The sequence below is a fragment of the Panthera onca genome, chromosome B2 (assembly GCF_046562875.1).
Source record: "Panthera onca isolate mPanOnc1 chromosome B2, mPanOnc1 haplotype 2, whole genome shotgun sequence".
In the NCBI taxonomy this organism is placed as follows: domain Eukaryota; kingdom Metazoa; phylum Chordata; class Mammalia; order Carnivora; family Felidae; genus Panthera; species Panthera onca.
In genome coordinates, this window is record NC_138343.1 from 49352815 (window position 1) to 49374584 (window position 21770).

Consider the following 21770-nt stretch of genomic DNA (forward strand, 5'->3'; position numbering starts at 1 on the left):
ACAGGCAATGTCATGAACTCATTTAATATAAAGAGTCCTTGAGAAACAGAGAGGCACAATTAATTTGTTTGGATGAATTTAAGCCTGCATTCAGGCCTGAATTCTCTCTTTTTAAAGAAAGAACAAGAGAGAGAACGCTTCAAAGTCTTGGGCTCAATGAAGTGACAAGGCCTCTTTTCCATAGCATGTTCTGTTTAGGACAATACCACAATAAACAATGCCGCAAATTGTGACACCTTAACTGTTCATAATGGTTTGCAGAACACTCACACACTACCTTTCTTAATTGTATAGTCCCACTCTGTATTCAACCAGAGGTAGTAATATCCAGCATATTATGACAGTTTCCTATGAATGAGACATTGTGCTAACTGCTCCACATGTATGAAATAGAAATTCACAGACAAGAAAGTTTGCCCATGTTCTATACTAAGTAGAAGGATTAGGGTTAGGGTTTTTATTCAGAGCTCAAGCTCATAACTACTATGGCATAATGCATCTTGAACTTAGTTTCCTCCTGCTACCACCCCTTATAAGGATTGTCTTCCTCCCTCCAAAACCTGGAAGTCAGAGAGTACTAACCCTAACCACTGGAAAGGTTAAGTGACTTGCCACTCTCTCAAAATCTGATAGGACATTGCCAGAACTACAAGCCAGGCCCCAGGAGTCCTGTTCAACCATTTATCCCATTTGTCTCTGCTATCTGCCTAATCATCCTAAGGAAGTAAAGTCCCTTTCAGATGTGAAACCATCTGCCTCCCAATTCACCCTGTCCTCACAGTATGTAACTGGTATACATTAGGGGCCTCACTTCACAGAGAAACTACAAGCGGTTCCATAAGTTTTCTCCAAGTCAGGGAGGAATGGTTGTATTCTTACATCTTAGGTCTCTGGCCTAACAACCAGCTCAACCCTGCTTTCAACAGCACCTACCTCCACAGGCACACAAGCTCCATGATACACACTGAATAAAATGTCGTTTGAAAGGAAAGGAGAAGAATAGGAAGAGAAGAAGGAAGGGAGGGGAGGGGAATGAGAGGATAGGAGGCAGAGGAGGGAAAGGGGTGGGGGGAATAGTAAGAGAAGAAAGGAAAGAATAAGGAAGGAAAAGAAAAAGAGACAACAAAAAACAAAAGTGAAAAAGCGTTTTTGTATTTCAGTAATAGGAAAAAAAGTCAACGAGGGAATGGAAGGTCACTTCAAATTTGCCTCTATCTAGCTACACATATTTTTAAAATGTAAAATTTGTCACATCACTGTATTACACCAATTTTATAGGTGAGTCCTCTTCAACAAAAGTAAACATTAAATTAAGCAGTAGTAAGTAGTAAGCAGTAGTAAGCTTACTAGTAATCCAGTACAGGTATATACTTTTATCCACCCATCCATCAAAGAGGAATCCAATATAGATCCTACTCTCAGAGAATTTAGCGTCTAGTTGGGAGAAAGGAGATTTTAATAATTATAAATATTTTAAATAATTTTAAAAGATAAATTCCTTAAGACAAGTATGATACACTACTATGAGATTTCCCAAAAGGAAAATCCTTCAATTTGTATTAAGGAAAATACAATCCTCCTGAAGGAAGTGTGCATTGAAGAGCCCAAGTAAAATTTAAAAACAGAAGTCCCTAAAGATGGTGGTAATTTGACCATTTGACATCAGGGTTGTCTGAGAGCTATTTTGTGGTCACTAGATAAATAGATGTGGCGAGAACCCTGTGGAGTCTTTGTCTTGTCAACTCAAATAACACACTTGAAGACCACAGCTTTAATCTAAGCACCTTTAACTGAGAAACCATCCCTATCACTAGTGATGTTAAAGATGGGCATGAGGAAGGTACTACTCAGCCATGATACTCATTTGCATCCTTCTTTTCTCTTCCTGCTTGTGATCTATACCAGCTGCCTTCATTTCCTTGCCACTCCTCAACCCTACAAAATCTGGTTTTTCTCCCCACCAATACCATCCTACAGCCTTAAATGTTACTAAGGATCTCCTCGTCATGATATTTTTGACATATCTCATCACACCTTCCTTCGATCCCTCCCCTCTCCTGTCTTTCATGATGCTGCCGCAAGAGCTTTCAAACATACATTTAGCAACAGAACCCTTCTTTCAATTGAGATCTTAAAGCTCCAATTGATTACCATAGCTTTAAAGTAACACTTGAAATGAAGCAGTGTAAGTACTCAAAATTTGTTCTTTTTCAAGGTAGTTTTGGCTATTCATTGTGTTTCCATAATATTTTTGAATCTGCCTGGAAATTTCTACAAAAAAAAAAAAAGGGAACCTATTGGGATGTTTTGTTGGAATTGCATTGACTCTAAATATTATTTAGAACATACAACTGAACTGGAAGAACTAACATCTTAACATTACTGATAATTCCAATAATGGATCTCTTAAGGTTTCCTCTAGTTTAGATTCATTAATCTTAGATTTGTGGGTTTGTAATTTTCATCAAACTTGAAAAATTTTTGCCATTATTGTATTAAATATTTTTTCTTTCTTTTTTAATATAATTTATTGTCAAATTAGCTAACATACAGCGTATACGGTGTGCTCTTGGCTTCAGGTGTAGATTCCTGTGATTCATCACTTACATAAAACATCCAGTGCACATCCCAACAAGTGCCCTCCTCAATGCCCATCACTCATTTTACCCACCACCCCACCCCCTTCTACCCTCAGTTTGTTCCCTGTATGCAAAAGTCTCTTGTGGTTTGCAGGCCTGTTTGTAACTATAAAAAATATTTTTTCTTTTTTTTTTTAAATGTGTATTTATCATTTTGAAAGACAGGGAGAGAATGTGAGGAGAGGGGCAGAGAGAGAGAGAGAAAGGGAGAGGGTCCCAAGCAGGCTCCATTGCTGTCAGTGCAGAGCCCAATTCGGGGTTTGATCTCAAGAATTGTGAGATCACAACCGTTCTGAACCGGAATCAAGAGTCAGAAGCTTAACTGACTGAGCCACCCAGGTGCCCCTCATTGAACATTTTTCTGTCCCTCCTACCTCTACCTCCTTTTCCATACCAGCTCCCTACATAAGTGCCCTGAACTGTGATACCTGATTGCTTCTTCCAATGAGATTGCTTCTCTCTGCTTGGGTTCTATTTCCCAGTGCTGTGTTTGGAACTGTACTCCCAGACAGAAAGCCACTCTTCATGTGCCCCACCCCCTTCTCTCAAGAACCACAACCTTGTGCTATTATCCAATGTCCGAAATTTATTCTGACAGGTTTTGTAGTTGGTTGTGGCAGGAGGGTAAGTCTAAAACTCATTAATCTCTCGTGGCCAAACCCAGAAGCCCTTCCATTCACACTCAAGAGCAATGCACTAAAAATCTAAGAGGATGATCTATGTTGAACTTCATGAGGCTTTCAAATATAAAAATCTGTGGGTCTTTACTCTGGCTGAATCTCTCCAAAGAAGGATCTTCATCTCCTTTCTAGAAGGAGAAGAATTTGGGTTGCCAGAATTCCAAGCTGGGCAGAAGAAAGAATTTAATGGGATCGGGGAAGTTGACCTCTCTCTAAAGAAAGAAGACTTTCCATTCATCTGCCAGATTTCAATACCATCCACCATCCTCATCTCCTTACTTTTGCAATCAAGCACCTAATTAATATCTCACTAATTCAATCTGTGTACAAATTATGCCTCTGTCTCCTAGTGGGAGGGGTAGGAATAGATATCTGGTTGGGTTGGCGAGCAGCAGTATTCTGGGGATCTTGCGATTCTGTATAGGGTATTTCAAATAATCCACACACACACTTAATTTTTAGCATCCTGCTTCAGACCTCTTTCCTGGTACTTACATTTCTGTAAACCTAAAGCTTGTTTAGGGTTCTTTGGGGCAAATTGTCTTGCCTTTTATAGAAAGTTCCCTTTGCAGGAACTTAAATCATATGTGCCTTTCATCTTCACATAATGTTGTGTTTGTGTTACAAATACCTCATTTTGTCAAAGAAGAGATTTATGCCTCTGTTTCTTGTTCTCCTTTTAATATACCTAACTTGAAACAGGTTCCTGACTCTGCATGGTTAAGAATCTATTCTTATCTATAGTAAGTTTCACAGCCACATTTTCAACACTTTTTATCGTCGGGGGTTTTTTTGTTTGTTTTTTCGGGGTTTTTTTTTTTTGGCTGTTTTGGGGGATATTGGTTCATTGCTGTTTCTTGTATCCCATATCATCTCTATGCCTGGATTCATTTTACAATTTGCCAGAGTATATCATTTTTAAGAGAGTGCACAAGGGTGATAAACTTTCTGAACTTTGTATAGTGTGCATGTCTTTATTTTGTTCTTACACCAAATAGTATTTGACTGCATATAGGATTCTAGGTTTAACATCATTTTGCAGATAACTTGAACAGCATTGTTTTCAGACTTCTTTTTTCACTGATATGGCAGATCAGATGTTCAGAGAAACCTCTTCCAGTTAGCACAACTGAAATTGCTGGGTGAAACATCTGGATCAGTCAAGTGAATGTAAAGGAATCCCTTTGAGGCAGAAATGGGGAGAATGCTATGTTCCTGCCCCTCCCTCTTTCCCTGGAGTTTCAAAGTTGCCATGGGTTTGACTGAGTTTAACAAGGGTCCTAACATCCATAGTAGACAAAATCCAAACAAACAATTCCTCTTTGTTTTATGGGCTGCACTTAAGACTTCACCCTAAGAGCCACAAATCCAACCACTTCATGTACAAAGGGAAAGAGAGAGGGAGGGAGGGGGTAGCAGGGAGGGAGTGATGATGTAGAGGGAGGGAGGAGAAGGAAAAGATGGGGAGAGGGAGACAGGGAGGGATGGAGAAGGAGGATAGGAGGGAGAGAGAAAAATTGTCAACCCAGCAATTCCCACAATCAATCCCTCTGTTAATTACCCCGACTCAGTATCTGCCCTGGCCCAGCTTCAAATTTCTCCCAGAGTTCCATAGAAAAGTATAGTTTAGGGACGCCTGGGTGGCTCAGTAGGTTGAGCATCCGACTTCGGCTCAGGTCATGATCTCACAGTCTGTGAGTTCGAGCCCCGCATCAGGCTCTGTGCTGATGGCTCAGAGGCTGGAGCCTGCTTCTGATTCTGTGTCTCCCTCTCTCTCTGCCCCTTCCCTGCTCATGCTCTGTCTCTCTCTGTCTCAAAAATAAATAAAAACATTAAAAAGTTAAAAAAAATATTTAAAAAAAAAGAAAAGTATAGCTTATATTCTATCAGTTCTCTCTAAACTTGCTTGCTTTGTGTTTGTTCTACTGTGGTTTCTCTACCCATCCAACCCAATCCATTATTTGTCCTTCAGAAATCCCTCAAAACTGCTGGTTGTCTTAGAGCACCTTATAGTGTTTTCCAGCATTCTTTGAATTCTTCGCTTTAATAGATTTTCTTTTTTCAGTGTATCACAGTAATACATAGTAGGCATAATTAATGCCTTGTAAAGAAAAGAAAAACATACCTGAGCTGAAATGAAAAGAAGACCATGATGTATTCATTCATTTGTAAATCCATTCATCCATTCCATAATTTTTAATGAGATCTGCCACGTACTGGCCTAGTTCAAAGCATTTGGAAACAGCAGTGGCAAAACCAAGTTCTATTCAAAGGAGCTTATATCCTAGAGTGCCATTAGATTTTTTTATTATTATTATTACAGGTTATGAGGAGCCTGGGTGGCTCAGTCAGTTAAGGGTCCAACTCTTGATTCTGGCTCAGATCACAATCTCACATTTCGTGAGTTACACCAGGCTCTGTGCTGACAGCTTACTTGAGACTCTTCCTCTCTCTCTGCCCCTGCCCTGCTCATACTGTCTTTCTCAAAAATAAATAATAAATACTTTTTAAAAATACAAGTTGAAGAACAAGATAAATAACACAATAGCATTTTTGTGTGGAAATGGGTGTGGGTACACCTGTGTGTGGGTGTGTCTGTTTCCTTTCAGATAAGAATCTTCAGGGGACAGGATTAGAGAAGCAATATGTGATTTGGCTTGTTTTAACTACCCCTGTTTGCATTTCTATACTGTTAGTACAATTGATTCAGTCTCTGTTCCAGACACTTGGGATATACGAGTGAATAAGGCAGGTCAACATTTCTGCCTTCTGGAAGATCATATTCTAGCAAGTCAGACACTAAACAATAAACATAATAAATTAGTAACTGATGTAGCATATTGGCAGGTGATAAGGACTATGGGAAAATAGAACAGATTAAGTGAAATTGCAAGTATGATATATGGAATGAGCAGCAGTGGGGCGCAGTATTAAATAGGGTGGTAAAGGTAGACCTTGATAAGGAAGCAACATTTCAGCTTTTACATTTACATTACATTTATAAAAGTAAAAGGTTATATCTCAAAAAGGAGGAGGAAGAGTATTCAAAGTAGAAGGAATAGTCAATGCAAAGGTTTCAGTGTGGAAGCAAGCCTGGTAGGTTCCAAGAACTGCAAGGAGCCAGTACTCCTTCCTTGGAAGGAAGTTCCAAGCCCAACTTCCAAGGGCTTGGAACAGAGAAGGTACATGTGACAGAAATGAGAGGTAAATATAGAGAGGAACTGGAGAAGGGGGTTGGTGCATAGAATGGCCCTTTAGGTCAATGTAAGAACTCAGCTATTAATTGCAAGAGAATTTGGGAGCCAATAGAAAGTTGGTGAGAAGAGTGAAATCATCTGACATATTTCGAAATGATCATGAGAGTCCCATTAAAAGAGCCTGAAGGGAGGCCAGGGTGGAAACAAGTGAACCAGTTGGGTGAGTCTTGTAATACTCAGTAAAGCATGGTAGTGATGACGATAGCTGACTTGGTACAAAGTAGTCAGATTAAAGGTACAATCAGCATAATTTCCTGATGGATCTGATGTAGAATTTGGAAGTCCAAAAATGTCTCCATGGCCTGAACAACTGAAAAGACACCAACTCAGTCCAGGACTATGGTGGGGAACAAGGAGTAGCATGGACAAGCAGGGACAATCAGGAGTTGAATTTAGAATCTGAGGGATTTGAGGTGCCACTTCCATATCCAGGGAAAGAGATCAGTAAGCCTTAAGGTTCAGGAATCTAAAGTTCAGGAGAGAGCTTTGGGATGGAGGGGAAGATTACAACTGGGGAGTCATGAGCATGGATGTATATATTATATATATTTCAAAAATTTGAAGAGATCATTTTCAAGAGTCGGCATGCCATTTTCTTACCTACCACATTTCCTTTTCCATATCTTTGAACACTTTGACTAACCCAAGTTATCAAGTGCAGACTATCGTGTGTGTTCCTCCTCTCCATTCCCTCCACTACTTCCCTAGTTCGGTGCTCTGTCGCCCAGTTGAGATGCTCCTGCCTCCCGTGGCTTGCCCAAGTTACCCCACACACAACAAACAGATCACACTGTTTTGTGTGACTAAAGCACACCTGTGATCATGCAGTAACTGCTCAAAGATATCCCGTGACCTGATGAATTCAATGACCAAACACTTAGCCTGCCGTCACAATCCCAGCCTACCATTCCAAATGTACAACTCACTAGTCCCCTTCACACACATCATGTTCTTTGCACTGTCCCTATGGGTTCTTGCCTCAGTGACTTGTGCATCCTGGTTCCTCTACAGAAACACCTTTCCTTGGCAACACTGAATGCCTAACCCCTGCCCATTCTTCAAGGCATGATAAAAATGCCACCTGCTTCAGCAGATCTGGATGACTGCCCCATATGGAAATAATCTTTCCCACCTCTGATACCCCACTTGACAGTAGGGGAATAGCACAGCATGAGCAACATTTTCCTAAGAGCAGCAAACACATATAAACACAAGAGAGATTCTGAAAGTAAGATGGTCTGGGGACAAACAGATTTGGATAATACTCCACACAAAAGCTCTCTCTTAGAAATTCGCATTACGTGTTCACATGTGAACATTCTCAAAAGTCCTTTGGGGGAGAAAAAATACGTACCTTTCTTTAATCCAGCTGTCACAAATGTATTTGACCTTGGAACACTTGTATCACAAAATACTCATTAACATTTTATGAAAGATATGTTCCAAGGTTCTCACCTAGTACTTAGAGCTGGAGACCTGAATTCTAGTCCCAGTTAAGCATCTGTCAGCACTGGTTTTCCCCAGATTCAGGTCCAGATAAGGCAATTGTGTATGCCTACACAGGTAACAGGTCAACACCACATCTGAGAAGGGAAACCAGACATCCCAACACCTATAGGGTAACCATACATACCAGGACTGGTATCTCCTAGACACTGGCACTAGCCTAGTAGATTTTCACAGACAAGCCCAGCTGGTTCGTAAAGATTAAATGGTTTATATCCCTCATAATGATTTATGGCCATGTGGGCTATGATGTCAAATTACTAGGTGTGTGACCTTTGTCAGGCCACCTCTCTTTCAGGACCTGTTAGCTCATCTCTTGAATGAGGGGGCTTGTCTGGATGGTGCCAACATTCCATGCAACTGTGATTAATGGACACTATGTGTCCAGCTTTGAGCCTCACCTACTTCTTATATGGTCTCTCTTCCCTATTATCCCCTAAAGGGGTCTCTTTCCATGTTATTTTTTATTTCTTTCAGAGCATGGCAGAGAACCTTGAACATGGCTGGATCTCAATAAATACATGCTGCATACAAATTTAAAGAAGACTGAAGCATTTAGACCTCTAACAAAAATTCAAAATTACTCCTTGAGATGATGAAAAATTAAATGGAATCTAAGAAGCAAAATGATCTGGTCAAAGCAGCAAGCCCCATACAGAAATAATGGCAGATCATTTGCTAACACTACTACCAACAAACTAGCCCTGACAGTATCAGCTAACACTGGACATTTGTCTGCTGTGAGGAGTGGTTACAGTGGCTCACATGTTAGGATATAAACCTCCAACCAATCTTATTAGGTGGGTACTATTATTATCCCCACTTTACAGATGAGAAAAATGAAGCACAGAGGGGTTAAGCAACTTGTCTGAAGTCCACCAGGTGGCAAGTGATATGTTCAAACCCCCACAGTCTAGCTCTAGAGCCCACACTTAGGCACTGTGCAAACTGCCTCTCCCTTCCTTTCACTGGCATTCTTCACACGAGCATCCCAACAGCCCACATTAGTGCTCAGGCAGAAACCGGGGCTTGGGAAGGCTTCGAGGTTACTCAGTGTCCTATAGCTCTCATTCCACAATACAACACTGATACACAATACAATCAGCAAAGTTACTGCCCTATGATAAACATTTGAGCTATCACGGACAGCCAACTGCCAAGAGAGGGGCACGAGGGGCACCTGGGTAGCTCAGTCAGTTAAGCGGCTGACTCTTGATTTCGGCTCAGGTCGTGATCTCATGGTTTGTGAGTTCAAGCCCTGCGTCGGGCTCTGAGCTGACGGCATGGACCCTGTTTGGGATTCTCTCTCTCCTTCTCTCTGTCTGCCCCTCCCTGCCCCACTTGAACACTCTCTCTCAAAACAAATAAATAAACGTTAAAAAATAATAATAATAAACAAAAACTATGCCTACAAACCCAGGAAGTATAGTTTGGGATTGGGAAGGTTTAACCAAAGCAGCATTCAGTAGACAATCTCATGTAGTGTGCAGCACATAATAGGCACTCCATTAATGTTTCTTCCAAATCAAAGAGACAAAAAGGAAATCTAAGAATTGCTTTCATAATGAAAACGGCACCTAAGGAAGTAGGTGCTCAATAAATATTATTTTTTATCCATGCATCGTGAGAAGTCCAGAGAGTTGTAAAAGATGATCTGATATATTTCCAAAGAGCCCTCAGCCTCTGATTTCAATTCTCAAAAACTCCCTGAGGAGGCTATGGACACTCTCTCTCTGTGGGGACTTTTAAGAACACATTCTTAGGGGAGCCACTTGGAGGGGTGGTTTAGATTATTTCCAAACAGATAAATTAAGGTAAAGAGGCTAGACCAAATGCCCCCACAGTGCTTCCCAGTTCTAATTTCCATGTAATCACCTCAGAAGCTGAAGCTTCCACTCTGATCTCCATGGAACAGATGAACTGGATGGACCAGCAGACATTGCCATCCCGCCAACTGAGGATGGCTGAGTGATTTGGAAACCTTCCAGAAGGGCCTGGTTAAATTGAGGGCCATTTATTTCATGAAGAAATAAACCACAGAGAGCCCCTTTCAAACATGCATGCAGAAAGCAGAACAAAATGCGGAGGAGATTATCTGTTCAGAATTTGCTTTAAAAGAGCCCAGGCAGCACTCATTTATTTTTGAGAAAATATATGATTAACCAGAGTTAACTACGAATTCAGATGTTGTGCATTAGACCAGCTTCTCAAAGTTTGAGAGCATTTAATATTACATATCGCTGCCATTTGGACTAAATTGTTTTTTTAATGTACACAATATTACAAATTTAATTTGAGCTGTTTGAATCAGTCTGTAAAAAAGATTTGATTATACCTGAGTGTTCTGGCCCCAGCTTTTCCGTATCTCAGTAATCTTGGCGGTAATTGGCTGATTAGGCATCTCACACTCCATCTTTGCCTCAGTTTCCATGGTAATGTTACAGGAGCTATTATAGATGAGAACTTCATCTCTTTCCACTTTAGGGCTGAAACGAGAGGGGAGGTTAAATGGGGTGTCATCAATCTTAATGAAATGCAATTATTTTTACTCTTATTAATCATTGCAAGCCATTAGCTTGTGGCAACTATAGGCCACCATTTGTCAAATTTTGCAAATTTCCGTAATTTTGTTTCCATTCTTTTATTGTTTATTTGTTTTCCTTTTATCTGCACACCCTGCAATGAAAATGCACATGGTAAATATCTTTCACTGAGGCCTTTCTCTTTTCCGAATCTATTAGGAACATTAGCAAAAGCTTCTCCAAAACCCAACTTAACAAGCAATGTGCACACAATACTTCCAGTGCCAAAAATGGAAGCAAATGTTGGGCAGAGGTGTTTTTTTTTTTCTTTTCCCCTTTCCTCTTTCTGTTCTTACTCACACTTAGTGTTGGGGGAGTGAATTGCCTGAATCCCCCCAGGGCAGATGGAGAAATTGGAAAACCCACACAACTGGCTAACTGGTCCCTAATTCCAACTGTGAAAAAATGAGCTCATTTAGGCTTTCAATTCCCTCTCCCCAGCTGATGGCAATGAGGCTCTGTTGCTAGCAGTGGAACATTAACTTAGTAAATTAATTAAACTTACTTAACAGCCCAGACTAAGGAGATTCGATATATGTGCCAGTTATACTACCAGCCACTCGCTTTAAAAGTCCTCTTGCTTTAAGGAGAGAAGCCAGACTGGATTTAAAATGAAAAACAGCAGTGTAGCATTGCAGAAAGTCTAAAAATATGCTGTGTACCAGAGGTGAAAGCATGGTTATTGCAGGCTATTGTCCCCAACAGGTGTGACATTTACTCAACAATAATCCTGGCTTTAGGCATTGTTGCAACTAACTCAAAGAGTATTAGTAACAATAGTGCATGGTGTCTTATACTTTTCAACAGTTTCATTTGTATGATCTCATTTTGGCCAGTAAAGTAGGTAGAGGCATAAAGAACATAACCCACACAGATCAGAAGATTCACAAAAAGCCAAACGTAGCAGTACAGCAGTTCCAAGATGAGAACTCAGGTGTCCTGTCTCCTAGAGCAGTACTCTCAAGTTCTGAGATGCTGTTTAAACATCAGCATGAAGAATGATCGGTCTTCTTCATGGGAAGAAGGGAAGACGAGGAAGGGCCATGGAAAGAGCAAAAGGTCACTCACTGCCTGAGAAACTGTAAGTCATGCCGAACTGGAGTCTCTTTTCTCAAATCAATGTCAACATGGTTTCTCCCACAATTTGCTAGAAAGAGTGAAAAGGATAACTACCATATCTACTTAGTCTTCAACTCTTCATAATAAAATATTCCCAGTTTCACATTCACCCAAGTCATGACTTCCACGCCCACCGTACTCTGGACTTACTCTAGATGGTCCATATTTTAACATCATGTGGCCCAGAACTGAACACCCATAGTTTGTGTTAACCACTAGGGCCGTGGTCTGTGCTTATCTGAGCCCTCCCTCCCATGGCAACCAACACTGTGCTTGTTTTGTAGCTCCATGCTTAAATTAAGGTGGTGGTAAACTCAAAGTCTCGGATCCACAACTACCTGAGGATTTTACCATGTTGCATTTGTTCGTGATTTCCTGAGAAGCATTAGCATGCAGAGGTTAGGCTTGGAAGCAGGCCAGCTAGATATGAATCCCCCAGCTGATATTTACCATCTCTAGGACGCTGTGAGGACATTACTCTCTAAGCTTTGGTTCCCATGTTTATAAAATGGGAGTTATCATTATCAGGTACCTATTTTATAGAGGTGCTGAGCAGGGGGGGTGAAATGCAACCTACAAAATGATTTGTAAAGAATCTGGCACACAGTGTTTGAGAGAGGCAACTCATTACAGTTTTTGGTTTAGTGGTGTTGGCGATATTATTGTTGAAATGTAAATGTGGGAATTGACATTCATTATTGTTACATGTCTTCTCACTGATGTGGACCCATTGTTCAAATGCATTTTGAACCTGGAGCCAGTTGTAACTCCAAATCCATTTAGCTGAGCCATCGTCCAAGGGGTAGACAGAGCCACAGGGTAAATAAAGTATTTGCTCCTGAAGTGTCACTTGTTCTCAAAGATTCAGGAAAGTAATTTAGCTTTTATATTAAAATGTCATGTAATATTTAGACAAATATGGCAACATGGTGGAATAGAATGCAAAGTTCACATGGGTTTTTCAACTAAAACACCTGATTTCAAAGCCAGTGTGTTAGGCCACTCGACTTTGCAGCTAGAACCTTTCTTTTGCCACTCGGGTGGGGGTTGGAGATGTTGGAATAGTTTGAGAAACTCTCCCTCTATATTTCCATCAGAAATCACTTATAAATTTATCAGAAAGTAAACAAATTTGGTGTGCCACCCATCATTTTCCTTATGAATCAGTACCCAGATAGCTACAAATGGTCCTTGAGTTATAAAGATTTGACTTACGATTTTTTGACTTTATGATAGTATGAAAGCAAGATGCAGTTAGTAGAAACTGTATTTCTAATTTTGAACTTGGATCTTTTCCTGGACTAGAGATATGTGGTACAATCCTCTCTCATGATGACAGGCAAAAGCAGCTCCCAGTCAGACAAAATATCATGAAGGTAAACAGTCTACACACTTAGGGCCATCCTGTCCCTATATAACCATTCTGTTTTTCGTGTTTTAGTAGCCAATAAACTACATGAGATATTCAACAATTTATTATAAAATGGCCTTCATGTTAGGCGATTTTGCCCAACTGTAGGCTAATATAATTGTTCTGAGCATGTTTAAGGTAGACTAGACTAAGTTATGATACTAGGTATGTTAACTTTATTAAATGAATTTTCAACTTACAATATTTTCAACTTACAATGGCTTTATTGGGTCATAACTTCATGGTTAAGTTGAGGGAGATCTGTAGTTTTATTTCTGAAAGCTCACAGACCATATGATTAATAATTCATTCTAGAATTTTATCAGGGATAACACAAGCTTAGTTGTCTAAATTTCCAGAATCCCCTTTTACCCTTTTTAGGGAAAGAGTGTTTGTCTCCTCTCCTCTATCTGCTCTGTGGCTCACTCTTATCTTCATTACCAGCAGTGGATTCTCAATCCTACCAACAACTAATTTGTACTCAGTGACACAAATGATCTAGAATACAAACTTGAACTCAAGGAAAGGAGTAACAAACTTCCTATACAACCTTTTTTTTTTTTTGGTCTTGGTTTTCTACCCTGCTAATGAGCCTTCTACTGCCCTTTCCAGGATCTTCATCAGCAAAGACTAGAATAAAATGGAGTAAATCACCCAGCTCCTCTCTCATGCACTGTCTTCCCTAATCATGTCATACTGCTCGGAAAGAGTTAAAACCACTTTATTTTAATGTTTATTTTTTTTGAGAGAGAGAAAGAGAGCATAAGCAGGGAAAGGGCAGAGAGAGAAGGAGACACAGAGTCTGAAGCAGGCTTCAGGCTCTGAGCTGTTAGCACAGGGCCCAATGCAGGGCCCAAACTCATGAACCAGAAGATCATGACCTGAGCTAAAGTCAGCCACCCAACCCACTGAGCCACCCAGGTGCCCCTAAAACCACTTTTTATTATCTTAGACGTTTTTTTTTTAAACAAGCTTTAGATAATATATAATCTAAATATATATATATATATATTTATATATACTTTATATATTTTATATTATATTATATTTATATTTATATATATTTATATATTATATTTTTTATATATAATTTATATTTTATATATATTTTATATATATATTTTTCCCCCCCCCGGTTATCTCCCTGGAGACTACTTTTCATTAAAAATCCATCATCAAAATTAGCAGAGACACCAGGATATCACAAATAGACCATTGGGGCACTTAAGTGGCCTAGTCGGTTAAGCGTCCGACTTCAGCTCAGGTCATGATCTCACAGCTCATGAGTTCAAGCTCTGTATCAGGCTCACTGACAAGGCAGAGCCTGCTTGGGGTTCTCTCTCTCTCTCTCTCTCTCTCTCTCTCTGCCCCTCCCCCCTCCCAAAAAATAAACTTCAAATAAAATAGACTAACATTTACAAATTTTCAGAGTTTCCTAATAGCTATTATTCCATGTTTTCTTCCACAATTCTATCAGTTAAGTAGTACAAATGGGCACATTTAAATATAATGTATGTGTGTGTGTGTGTATGTGTGTGTACACACACATACACACACACACACACACACACACACACATATATATATATATATATATATATATATACACACACACACACACATACACACACACAGAACATATATGTGCAGAAAGACACACAAATATTTATTTTGAGGGAATGAGATAAATAGTTTTGGTCCAAATGGTGGCAAAAAGATTTCCAGAACCTAAGTTTCCTGACTCCTAATCTATGGTTCTTTCAGTTGGTCTGATCAGAACCCAAAGTAAGCAGGTAATCTTGCATACGCTATCTAGGACAGGCAACAAAACATCTGCAGTGTTTATGTCTCCCTCAGTTAGCCTGAAATTGCTTCTGGTGGTTCTGGAATATCATTGAACTGCTCACTTCAGCCCAGGCTCCCATCACTGACACTGAAGGCACAGCATCAGGCCAAGTACACTGTCATTCAGAGGCTTGGTTTCCAGTCCTGACACTACCAAGGCTAGACTGTGTGACTCTGGAAAGATATTGTTTCCTTAGAATAGAATCTAAACTCTAAACTCCTTACTTTGGCCTCCAAGACCTTAAATACTTCTCCAAGCTCACATAGAGAACTTTCCTTCCTTCTTACTCTACTTCTGTCCTTCTGGCCTCTGATAGTTGTGTTTTCTGGTTATTAAATTGGTATATGTTCACTAAAAAAAAAAACATAAAAACCCAATAAATAGATGTAAGTAATACTCCAACCACATAGGGTAGGCATTCAACATTTTAGACTACATCCTTCCAGTCTTTTTTCTAATCACCTGTTATATGCATGTATAAACACATATACTATATGTACACCTTTAAGATTAAATTGATGCACTATTTTGTGACCTGTACCTATTACTTCCCAACATATTGTAAGCATCTCCCTTTCCAGTTAAATATTCTGCATCATGACTTTTTTTATTTTTATTTATTTATTTTTAAATTTACATGCAAGTTAGTTAGCATATAGTGCAACAATGATTTCAGGAGTAGATTCCTTAACGCCCCTTACCCATTTAGCCCACCCCCCTCCCAACCCCTCCAGTAACCCTCTGTTTGTTCTCCATATATACAAGTCTCTTATATTTTGGCCCCCCTCCCTGTTTTTATATTATTTTTGTTTCCCTTCCCTTATGTTCATCTGTTTTGTATCTTAAAGTCCTCATGAGTGAAGTCATAGGATATTTGTCCTCCTCTAATTTTCTGTGTCGTGATTTTTAAAGGATCTTGGTATATTAGCATTTGGATTCATTCTTTATTATTAAACACTTCATTTCAAATTTTTTGTTATAACTAAAACTTCAAAAAATATAGTTTTTCCAAAGTATTACATATTTCTAACTGCTTTCTTAAAATCCCTAGAAGTGAAATTACTGAAACACAGCAAATGAAAAATTTTAAGTTTATCAGCACATATTGCCAAATAATGTCAAAAGAAACAGCATAACTTTTAATAGGATCTAAGGTTCAGTTCCCTCAGAGACCTCCTGCAGTAGAGAAGGACATAGAAGAACCTCAAAGGAGAACCCTGGGAATTTGGTGAAGTATTCAAAATTCAGTGGAGCCAGGGCCTGATATGTGCTTCTTGGTATCCAGTGTTCATGAGTTCTGAAATCCAGTCCTGCCTGAGTACAACCTCCAGTACACTGTTTCCTGTATGATCTAAACAGGGTTCTTCACAGCTTCTGGAAAACAACTAGACCAGGAGGTTCCTCTCTTCCTATGATGAATTTGTACTAAAACACAGGCTGTCTTAGGACATCAAAAAGTCAGCCTGCCATGAAAAGGACTCGTTATCTCTTTCATTCTGGGATATCAATCTTATTTAGTTTTACTTTGGAATGGGCAAATAGGCCTTCATTAAAACATCAGGTATAAGCACTCTATCTAGACAAGAAATCAAGAACAGTGCAGGGTGATATTCAGTGCTGAAATTACATGCTGCATGAGAAAAGAATTGCTAGTGGAAATTAGGCTGTCCTGAGTCACCAACATGATCACACATTTTCCTTCAATTTGTTTAGAAAAGGGGTTTTTACCTGGAAAGTGGTGCTATTTGTTTGTTTTCTAAGTTCAAAAATTCTTTATAAGCTTATGGCTTCTAAATCCTAGGTCTACAGTAATTCTGCCTGCACATCCCCCCTTCTTTTGAATAAACATTGTGCAATCTGCTGGATTTCTCTATGACTTTTTTTTCATACTTGTGAATCTGTTTGGAAATAAAAGAAAAAGGAAAGGGGAAAAGAGCCTTCTGTTTTTCATAATGTCTAATCTTTTTCCCCATTGGCATTCACCAGATGTTGCTTTGGATCGGAAGATAAATATTAAAATCTGAGCAAGAACAAAGCGAGCTGTTTACTGGGCAGATTTTTCAGATGTTCTCTGGAACACTTGAAAAGACAGGAGATGCTTTGATATGCAGGCTGGCTGGAATCCACAATGGAATGGTCCCTCTAACGAGAGTGGTAGGCCCCTGAGGCCACGTCCACCCAGCCTGCAGCTCCTGATGGTTCCATCTGTCCATTGGCCATGCATCTGTGGGGAAGGTCAGTGAGGGAGAGAACAGGGTTACCTGATGAAGAGGCCTGAGAACCATGGAAACGTTGACTCTGTCCAATGATCTGGTGCCAAGAGGCATTGGGGACCTTCTTCACAAACGTACAGGTAAGGCCATGATTGGGGCAGTCTCTCTGTCCCCACGGTGACAGTCAAATCACACTGCACGTAGGTGCAGCTGGAGGCTTCACAGCTCTCTTCCTCGTGCTTCAGGCCACACAGGAAAGCCAAGGACACTGCAGGAAACACCATTATGTTAGGTAATAACCACAAAAAGATCGAAGGCCTCACACTATCACATGAATGCACTTCATGTGTTGTCCCTTGACCAATATGAAAATTATCAGTTTACATTTCTTAAAAATGCACTATTTGGGGGCACCTGGGTGGCTCGGTTGGTTAAGTGACTGACGTCGGCTCAGGTCATGATCTCATTGATTGTTGAGTTCATGTCCTGTGTCAGGCTCAATGCTGACAGCTCAAAGCCTGGAGCATGCTTCAAATTCTGTGTCTCCCTTTCTCTCTGCCCCTCCCCTACTCATGCTCTGTCTCTCTCAAAAATTAACATTAAAAAAATTTTTTAATGTACTACATGTACAAAATACATACAGAAGAATACAAGCAACACTTTTGTAAAATATGAATCATAAGAAAAACTCCTATGAGTTTTCTTGTGTGATAAAACAAGATACAGGTGTGATACTAAAACAGTTGTGATACTCTTTAATCTGTGTCTCTCCATCAAGACCATCATCTTCCTCCTCGTCCTCAGAAACAGCCATTTGCATTTTTTAAATCGCTTTCTCACCTGGGTTTGTTTTCCTAAATGATTGTTTTGTGTTTGAATTTTATACAATAGAATACATGACATATGTTTTTGCACCTGCTTTTTTCCACTCAATATTACATTTCTAAGATTTATCAAGTTCCATATTATCACGTGAAACTTGAGCATACATTTTCACTACTGTTTTATATGGCATTGTGTGAAAGTACTACAGTATATTATTCTCCTACCAATGGATTTTGGGGTATTTCCCAGCTTTGCTACTACAAACACATACTAATTTTCCTCTAGGTTATATGCCTTAAAGAAAACTGCTTGTTCATTGAGCAGGTACAAGTTCAATTTTACAAGACAGTGCCATATTGTTTTCAAAGTGCCTGTGCCATTTTATATCCCTACCAGCTTTATTAGTGAGTTTCCATTACTCCACATAATTACCAGCACTTGGGACTATCAGACTCTTAATTTTGGCCAGTCCAGTACAAATACAATGGCATCTCATTACTATGTTAATTTGCATTTGCATCATTACTTTTTAAGTCAAAAAAGTTTTTATATGTTCAGTAAGAATTCCAATTTCCTCTTCTGTGAAATTCCTATTTCTGTCATTTGCCCTTTTTTTATACTGGAATGTTTGTCTTTTTCATATTGGTTTGTGTTCTTTATTTATTTTGGGTACTAATCCTAGAAGGTTCTATGGTTACTAATACCTTCTCCAGATCTATGGCTAGCTTTTTCATTCTCATGATGGGATCTCTTGATAACAGAAACTCTTGATTTTTACCTTATTTTGACTACTCACGTTTTATAAAGAAGAAAAGCAATTCTTTGAAGCCCTGTGACCCTTAAGCTATTTCTCTCTTAGTAATGAGATACAATGTAAAAAGCATCAACAAGGTAGACCAGCAATAACCTTAAAGAGGAAAATAAACAAGTCTCTACATAAGATGGTTTTGGAGCAGCTATATTTGAAAACCTTAATAAAGTGAAAAAGAAAAAAAAAGAATAATCTCTCTAGCTTTCTTCTGAAGCGAACCCCCAATGCAAGTATGCAACAAATATTACCAGGGACCATGGGCTTGAACCCAGCTGCCCTGCCTATCTCACAGTGCTGCATCTAGCAAGGGGTACATGAGATAAGCAGATGTAAGAATGTTTGTAGTTGTTCAATCACATGCTAATATTATTAGTGTTGCTGGTACATTCCAAAGCACCTGAAACATAGTAGGTTCTCTGTGTGTCTGGAATTAATTACAGCAATTAAATCAGCTGACAGTAGGACTCTCCTATGGGTGGATAAAACATCAGAACTTTCCAGTTAGTAAGCCTTTGGGCATAGGCTCAACACCTATAAAATAATGAACTCATTATGGGTGATTAGGTGGACGCAAATTGACAAGGTGGATTAAGTGACATTAATAACTTTAGCTGGTCATGCCTCATGGAAAAATTAGAGTTTCCATGAATAAGTCATGCCATATAATTCAAGGTATACATGCAAGAAAGAGGTGCATCAAAGATCTTGCTGAGCTTTTAAAAAAAATACAAAGTATTAGTTTCACTGAATGAGATGTTTTAGCCACCCATCATATGAAAAAGTAAAATTCATCTTTTGTTAGAAGTGTGATTGAGGAAGAAAGGTAAAACAGAGAGGACACCAAAGGCAGCAAAAAGCATTTCCTCAGAGCCCCACCTTCACCGCCCCTGCCCCACTCATGAAAGCAAGCACGTTAGCAAGCAAAACAATAATTAGGAAAGTTTGAGTTCTAGGCTGTCATCCACAAACTGGAATGACTTTAGTGTGCAAAATCACACTAAGAAATAAAATTCAGAGCATGGGTCGGAATTCAAAGTGACCTTAGTACATTAGAGAAATTATAGAAATAAACAAAAAAAAGAATGAAAATAGTAAGGCAGTAACCACAAAAGAAAAAATAAAACTCATGTAAATATAAGATGAGGAACATCCAGCTGTGCACAACCATGTCAGAAAGAAAGAAAATCACCTTGAAATAATTGTAGGTAACAGTAAGATTATAAACCAGCAAGACAGCGGTGCAATTTTAAATACAAATATGGTGCCGGATTATACACAGGCATCTCATGATGCTACCCAATAGAGCCAGAACTTGCTTACACAGAGGGGCTACCTAGTTTGACGCTTCTAATTATGAAAAAAGGTAGGAATTCAGAGAGGGCTTTACTTGTTGGAAAGTTTCTGATTCATTGGGTGGCCCCAAAATTTGCATTTCTAACTGCTCCAGCAACATTAATAATAATATAGTCTCAACAGTAATAACGCAATTCTCATGTCTTTGAGAACCACTGGATTAGAAGGTCTGAGATTATGCAGCATTCTGAAGGGCTGCCAGCTGATTAAGTTTGAAAAAAAGGAGCACAGGGGTGCAATGGTTAAATAAAAGAATGGATTGCTCTGACAACGGCAATGGAGAAACACATATAAAGGTTGCTGTGGTGTAACAGTCCTCTTAAAAAACCTTTTAAAATATAACAGATTCTTTTCTTTGTTGTTGTTTAAAGTTTTTATTTTTAAGTAATCTCTATGCCCAACATGAGGCTTGAACTCCCAACCCAGAGATCAAGAGTCTCACGCTCTACCAAGATTCTTAACTAAATTGGTTATATGCAATTCTATCTGAAAGTAAGGGAATTACTAATAGTTCCTAACAATTTGTGAGGCACATTTTCTGGGATCATTCAATGTCCATAATAGACCTACTTGCTAGAAAAAAAAAAAAAATACACAAAAATGTACTCAAATTGTTTTATATGACTCAGGATGTTGATAGAATCCTTGAGTACCATCCTGGATCTTAAAAAACCAACAGAGTTGGATTCCTCAGTTCCTCTCCATTTTTAGACACTGTAATTAAAAGTCTTTAAAAAGACTTTTTCTTTACGAAAGAAGAAAATAACTCCAATTATCCATTTCCCTAGAGTCAATGGCAGTTCTGGCACAATCAGTGAGTGTTTGGTGACACCTAGTGGCAAAGGTCAGAGTTACAGATTCCAATTCCTGTTTCCCTTCTTAAAAAAAAAAAAAAGGAATTTTAAGAAGTCCTTTCCTAAAATGTAATCAAAACTTTTAAAATATAACAGAGTTCCTATTCCTTCTTCTTCTATAAGTTATCAAACTTCCAATACCACAATTTATCTAACCCAGAAACTTCAGTGATTTTTATTTTGTATTTCTAAATGAATTGTCTTGACCTTGATAATACCAAGGACTTTTTAAAAGTAAATTAATTTAAGCTGTGTATGAAAGCCTTTTTAAAAGACTGTAGTTGTATTAATTAAATATTGTAACCTAGAAATATGGAGTCATGGTTTTCTGTTTCCACCATTTCCCAATTCCTTCATTTATTCTTTCATCAAGCATTAACTTTGCACATGCACTGTTCCAGCACAGGTCTAATGCTGGAAGTAGAGAATTAAACAGGCAATGTCTTAAACTTAAATCTACTGTGTCTTTTTTTTACTGTGTATTTATTTTTGAGAGAGAAGCACGTGGGGACATGCAAGTGGGGAAGAGGCAGAGAAAGAGTGAATCCCAGGCAGGTTCCACACTTGTCAGTGCAGACCCTGATGAGGGGCTCCACCCCATGAACCACGAGATAATGGCCTGAGCCAAAATCAAGAGTCAGTCGCGCAGCTGACTGAGCCACTGAGGCACCTCC

The 21770-nt window shown here is 39.1% G+C and overlaps 1 protein-coding gene across 1 annotated transcript in view; it reads right to left on the reverse strand.

Annotated features, from left to right (window-relative positions):
* The window catches only part of PKHD1 (PKHD1 ciliary IPT domain containing fibrocystin/polyductin), a 479232-nt gene that overhangs the window by 379946 nt on the left and 77516 nt on the right, over nucleotides 1-21770 (reverse strand). The window contains exons 33-34 of the mRNA XM_078446999.2: nucleotides 17302-17521; nucleotides 10418-10568 (exon numbers count right to left, since the gene is read on the reverse strand). Of these exons, the coding sequence (XP_078303125.2) occupies nucleotides 10418-10568; nucleotides 17302-17521 (371 nt within the window). The remainder of the gene's footprint in view (nucleotides 1-10417; nucleotides 10569-17301; nucleotides 17522-21770) is intronic.